This window comes from Bacillus rossius, chromosome 1 (genome assembly GCF_032445375.1).
Source record: "Bacillus rossius redtenbacheri isolate Brsri chromosome 1, Brsri_v3, whole genome shotgun sequence".
Taxonomy (NCBI): domain Eukaryota; kingdom Metazoa; phylum Arthropoda; class Insecta; order Phasmatodea; family Bacillidae; genus Bacillus; species Bacillus rossius.
The window spans coordinates 374,810,004-374,816,003 of NC_086330.1; the positions used below are offsets into that span (position 1 = coordinate 374,810,004).

The following is a 6,000-nucleotide window of genomic DNA, read 5'->3' on the forward strand; positions in this document are numbered from 1 at the left end:
TTTAAAATTAAATATTAACTGTGTTTTGGTACTTGTCCTGTCTTCTAATATTTTATATTTTACTTTCAGCATTTTTGGTTTCTCATTATTTTGCTTTTGTATTTTTGTGTGTGTTGTGTTGTAGCTAATGTGGGATGTTGGCTTTGTGTGGAGGTTAAGTGTATCGTGTTACTAAAATAAAACATTTTAACTGCCATCGCACACTCGTTTAATGAGATCTATAGTACATCACGTTGCTTACATATAACCACTTCGTTTACATGACTCTCTGGCACTGTGGCCAACATTCTAAAAACACATTTATTTCCCTACTACATTAATTGTGATGTTTATTTTTCCACACGTGGTTCTAGTTTCATGTGGTATGCCACACATTGCACAGTACCTGTAGCTGTTGTCTAGTGTCTTCATTCTAATTACTCTTTAGTTGGTTTAACCTCTTTTATTCCAGGTTTCCTTCGTTTATTTTTGGTACTATCCTTGTTTTTATTTTGTGCACTAGGTTTGTTGCTGCATGGCACCTCTCCTGTGGGATGTCGGCTCCATGGAGTCGCTAGAGTGATTGCAGCTTTGGATCGGTGTTGCTGTGACCCACCGATTTAGGTACCTCAGGTGGATTTCGTGTGGTGAAGTTCTGCTCTGTGAGACTATCGTGTAGTGACGTTTTCATTTGAGGTATGACAGTTACTTTATTTTTTTCTCTAAAATTTTTCAGTTAGGGCCTAGTTAAATCTTTTTTTAATGCTCTCCTTTGCTGACATTTCTCAATTTTTTTTAAAAGTAATTTTATATTTCACGTTGATGCCTTTGTTTCACAGGTGCTAAATTTTTCATGGGTTTCTAAAGTATGGGACCTAGCAATTCACTTTTGGATGGCCATTTGGATTAATTTATAAATCTTGTCAGCTTGTGTTAGTTTGTTGAACTGCAGTGTCCTGAGTGGTATTTAATGACAGGGATCTTAATAGTGTGTTTAAATTGTATTACCTACCGAGCCCGATTATTTTTCTAAATTTGTTTTAAATTATTTAAACTGTTTTAAAGTCCTTTTGGCTTGTTTTTTCGCTTAATATTTCCTCTTTTTATTTACTTTTTCCATTGTAACGACTGTAATTCGTACTTAACTAAACCAATAACATCAGTTTTGACATTCATTGTTTGTGTGTATGAAAATGGCCGCGAGGCACATGCTTCAAATACACTTCCATACATTGTTTCACCCTAATATTATCTTTACTTTTCATTTCCTTTGAAACTCTTCTTCAATTTACTTTGTATAAAGTCATTTTACACCTAGCCTGCCTTCCAGTAAATATTCTCTTTTAGTTGTAATTTCCTACTCTTGTGCTCTTAAAAATCCTTTGTAATTGCATCTCATTTACCTATTTTTATTTAAATAAATAATAATAACTAATTTCTTAAAATTCCCTTTAACCTTTCACAGAATTATTTTATTTAAATACGCCTTCCTGGCCTGTTTTCTGTCCCTCGTGGTTTTTTACTATTTAACAAGGTAAGGGGCCATATTGTCTTCTTCCCGGCCCCAACGACTTCTACACCTGTTCACTGGCCATAGACGTACATACAATTGCTTGATGTGCACTTTGCCACAAATTATACTCCTTACTAGTCCTATTTTCAGAATTCTTTACCATCACTATTAATGGTTCTCTGTCCCCTGCTCTGTTTAATATTATTTAAGTATAAATTTATTGTCTTTTGGTTAACTTTCTAACAATTCTCGTAATAAATAACTATTGTTTGGTGTTTTCATTCATTTATTTTTAAGTTACACAATTATTAATAATACATATATAGGTTCAATTATTTAATTTTAGTTTCTCTCAACTACATTTGTCTATTTTTTTCAGTTTTATTCATTGTTAGGTTTATTGGTGTGTTCCATTTATGAATTATTTGTTTATTTTTAATTCTTAATTAGTACAATATTTTCTGGTTACATTGTTCAACATTTTAATTTTATTTTTCTCTCTTCATCATTCCTATTAATAATCTTGGTGTTTATATATTGTCCCCCTTGTGTGTTTGATTCATTATAATTTCTACCTACTGTGCATTTTTTTATTATTAAATTTTAATTGCACACCTTTAGCGTTAATTACTGTTTTAATAATCTATTTAGTTTATTATATAGCTGTACTTTGTAAGTTTGCCTGGCCATGTCGTCCCCGGCTATGCCCCTCCCGGGACAGCCTCCTTACTCGTGTCCCTTCTGCCTGGGTGTGCCTCCTGCGTACAGTGACATCCACAGACTTTCTCTAAATTGTGAGCACCACCACAGGGGTCAGTGGTACGAGTGCACCATGTGCATCCCCAAAGTGCGTCTAAGGACACTAAGGGGGGTGCGCACACATTTCAAGACTGTGCACCCTGGTACTCGTCCCCTGCCCCTGCCGCCACCCAGGTATGTCTTGCCACCGCCCTCCCCCGGGGGCATGCCCCACTGCCCAACTGACGCCCTGATACCCCCCGGGGAGCCCTGGGCCTCCCAGGGGAGGCGCCTCGCCATTGCGCCCGGGGCCACCACCTTGGCAGACTCTACGCCTCCTCTTCGTGGCGCACTGCCGGCGCCACCTGGGTCCACCACTGCGCTGGATGGCACCCCTGTGGCTGGCCCGCCAGGCGTGCCTGTGCCCCCTGGCAGTGATGCTAGGCCGCCACCTCGGCCTGAGGCACCACCACGTACCCAGTCCCCCCTGGCTGTGCAGTCCGTGCCCCCAGGTGGTGCGTGTCCCCTGGTGCCGCAGCGTATCGGTTGCCCTCTGGGCTACTCCCAGCCACGGGTGGTTAGGCGCATCGGTGTCACCACTGTGACCCTGCCTGTCCCGTCATGCCGCCGACTGCATTGCCCCAAGTGCCCTAAGGGGAGGCGTGGGTGCGCCCGCACATTGGGGGAGTTTTCAGCCTGGCCTGACCTGGCCAAGCACCTGAGGCGACTTCATCGTGACCTCAGAAGCTTTAGGGCCAGGTTCGCCTGCCGCCACTGTAGTCGCGCATTCGACTCCCTGAAGCGCGCAAACCTTCACGCCCCAGCCTGCAGGGACCGGAGGGTCTTGACCCCCAGTCCCCCTCCACCAGATTCTGCCTGGGAGTCTGACAGGTCTGAAGAGGAAGATGTTGATGGTGCGGGGCTATCGCAGGAGGATGCTCCTCTAGCGCCTGCGGCTGCTGCACCCCTGCTGGCGGACCAGAGAGCTGTGCCACGGTGGCTCCAGTGCCGGTGTCTGCCACATTTCGAGCTGTCCCTGACTGGTCCCGCCTCGATGGTCGGTGGACAGGAGTGCGACCCCCGGGCGACTCCACGCCGCGTGGTGTCTGCCCGGAGTCTGTGCTGGCAGTTGTGGCCCTAGCCCCAGTCCCCTCTTTATCGCCCGGCCCTGCTGCTGCTCTGGTGGCCCCAGCGACCACCTGCCCACCATCCGGCCTTAACCTGGAGGCCGCTCCATGGTGCCCTAGTGTGCCCAGGGCCGCCTTGCTCGTGCACAACCTAGCCCGGCTGCCCCAGCCCATCGCACAGCATCCCGCCCCTCTTCGCCTGCGGTGACCTCGCCCGCTATGTGCCCGACCTGTCAGCCACCCTAACGATGGAGTTGTGCTGCCCTGGATCTGCGAGCTGCTTTGGCGGGTGCCTGGCCGACCTCTGGCAGAATGCCAACTAGTGGCTCCCCAGTGCGGCCTGGCGTGAGCCCCGCCGTCTCGCCAGTGCGTCCCACGACACTGGTAGCCGCCGGGTACCCCCCCCCCCCCCCCTTGTGAGCCCCGGCACCACATGCCTGGTGGTCCTGCAGTCCGGTGCGGTGTGCGTCGTGGCATCGCTGGACGAATCTCCCAACCGACTGTGTCCGGTGCCCAAGCCTGCCTCCTCGTCTGTGATGCGACTGGGGGACGCCGCTTACGCCTCGGATGCTCCCGCTGGCCCGACGCAGGCCGACATGCTGCTGCGGACACCCCCAGGCCCTGGCGCCTCGACGTCTACGCCCGGCCGCCCAGTCTCCCACAGCCGCCGGAGCCCGCGTCGCCGCTGGTGCATGCCGACGGCATCTCCCCGGTCTCTCCTGCCGGTTGCCCCCCAGGCCGGCCTGTGCCACCCGGGGAGCGCATCGACGTGGCCGTTGCACCTGCGGCCGACCTGTCCGCAAGCCCAGGTGGGGGACCAGTCCTCCCGCCCACTCCACCGCCGCTCCTGCCCCCGCTGCGTCCCTGCCGCCTCAAGCGGCGGCTGCCGACGGCGGGGCAAATGGCGCCTCGGATGTGCAACGCGCGGCCCGTCTCCGAGGAGGTCCACCCGCCCCCGCTCACATCCGCCTTGCTAGAGACGGTGGTGCTTGTGCATGCGCCCCCTGCTGAGGCCGGTGCCCCTCCGCTGCCGCGTGGGACGTTTTTGGACGACTAGTCCTGGGCGCGGGGAACGCCTGCTTGCCGGGTGTGCGCCCGTGTCCCCCAGCGACCCCATGCCCCACTGAGATCGAGGGGACCCTGATGCCATCTGGCTGGCCCCGGCAGCCGAGCGCAAAGACCGCCCTGTGCCACACGACCGCTGTGCTCCCTCCCTCCTGGACCGGAGGGCTCCCCTGCGGTCGGGGTCTTCTGATGGCCCGGCTGACCCCGCCCTCGCTCCCCGAGTAGCCGTGGTGCGCCCAAAGATTGCGCTGTACGCACCCACCACCTACGTCCGTGGCGGCTGGTCCCGGCGCCCCAGCCATGCCCGCCTCCCCCTCTCTGGGACCAGGGATCCCAACACCCTGGGCATCTCACTGCTGCTCCCGGCCAGCATTCCCGGCACACAGGAGGCTGCCACCCATACCGATATGTCCGGCCAGCCTGTTCCGGAGGAGCCAGAGGGACTACCGGTGTCCGGTACCCCAGCAGTTTGTGGTCGCCCTGGAAATGCAAGACGGGCCAGCGACGCGCGCAAGTGTGAGGGCCCGCGCCACCATGGTGACAGGGATGCTCCGGAGCAGCCGTGCAGGAGCACCCCTCCTCTCGCCCCTGGACGTGACCCTTCACCCCCCGATGGTGACAGTGGTGGCCCGGCCGGTGGCCTTCGCCCCCCTGCGCCGCCGCGCCGCCCGGGCCCGCATGGCCGCGGCCCTCCCGGACCTCAGGAGCCCACCTCTTTTCAGAGCCTGTGGCTTACCACCATCGAGGCGGCCCAGGCTGACTGGCTGGCCCTGGAGACCATGTGCTCGGACCTGGCGGCCGCGGTGGCGGCTGAAGTGGCCATGGAGACAATCGGGGGGCCAACCACACAACCCACCACCACCTCAAGCAGACGCCTTGCATGACGAGCATGCCTCCCGGAGGAGCCGCCGTCGCCGTGGTGGTCGCATCAACCCATCCTTCCACAGGCGCATGACCCCCCGCGCGGGCTTCGATGCTGAGGCGGCAAGCCACATCCAGTGCCTTTACAGCGTCAACCTCAAGAAGGCAATGCGGCTGGTTCTCGGCAAGGAGTCGCCGCACTGCGGAATCCCGAGTGGTGTCCTCCACACCCACTACGCCGATTTCTTCCGGAACCCTGGCTTTCGGGTGACCCTGACGCCCCCGGGGTCTGCGTTCGACGTGCCACCCATTACCGACGTCGACGACATCTGGCTGTAGCGCCCCGTCACGACGGCCGAAATCATGAACCACCTGCGGCGGATGGGCAACACGGCGCACGGCAAGTAATTCATCGAGTACTGCCACCTTCGGCCCGTGGACCCTGGATGCCTGGTGCTCGAGACTGTACTGTGCCGTGCTGGTCCACTCGCGCATCCCACCGCAGTGGAAGGAGTCCACCACCGTGCTGCTTCACAAAGATGGCGATGTGGCCGACCCGTCCAAATGGCGCCCCGTCTCTCTCGGCCCCAATATAGCGAAGGTGTACTTGGGGGTGCTGGCGGACCGCTTGGGATGCTGGGCCTCCCGCACTGGCAGTATGTCGGCCCAGCAGAAGGGCTTTCGGGAGTTTTAGGCTGCCTGGAGCACAACTTTGTG

General features: G+C 54.9%; 1 protein-coding gene across 1 annotated transcript in view; it reads left to right on the forward strand.

Annotated features, from left to right (window-relative positions):
- The window catches only part of LOC134528853 (basic proline-rich protein-like), a 64,432-nt gene extending 59,785 nt beyond the window's left edge, over positions 1-4,647 (forward strand). Inside the window, exons 2-6 of the mRNA XM_063362522.1 lie at positions 2,261-2,425; positions 2,514-2,759; positions 3,086-3,345; positions 3,948-4,373; positions 4,466-4,647. Of these exons, the coding sequence (XP_063218592.1) occupies positions 2,261-2,425; positions 2,514-2,759; positions 3,086-3,345; positions 3,948-4,373; positions 4,466-4,647 (1,279 nt within the window). The remainder of the gene's footprint in view (positions 1-2,260; positions 2,426-2,513; positions 2,760-3,085; positions 3,346-3,947; positions 4,374-4,465) is intronic.
- The last annotated feature ends 1,353 nt before the right edge of the window (positions 4,648-6,000 follow it).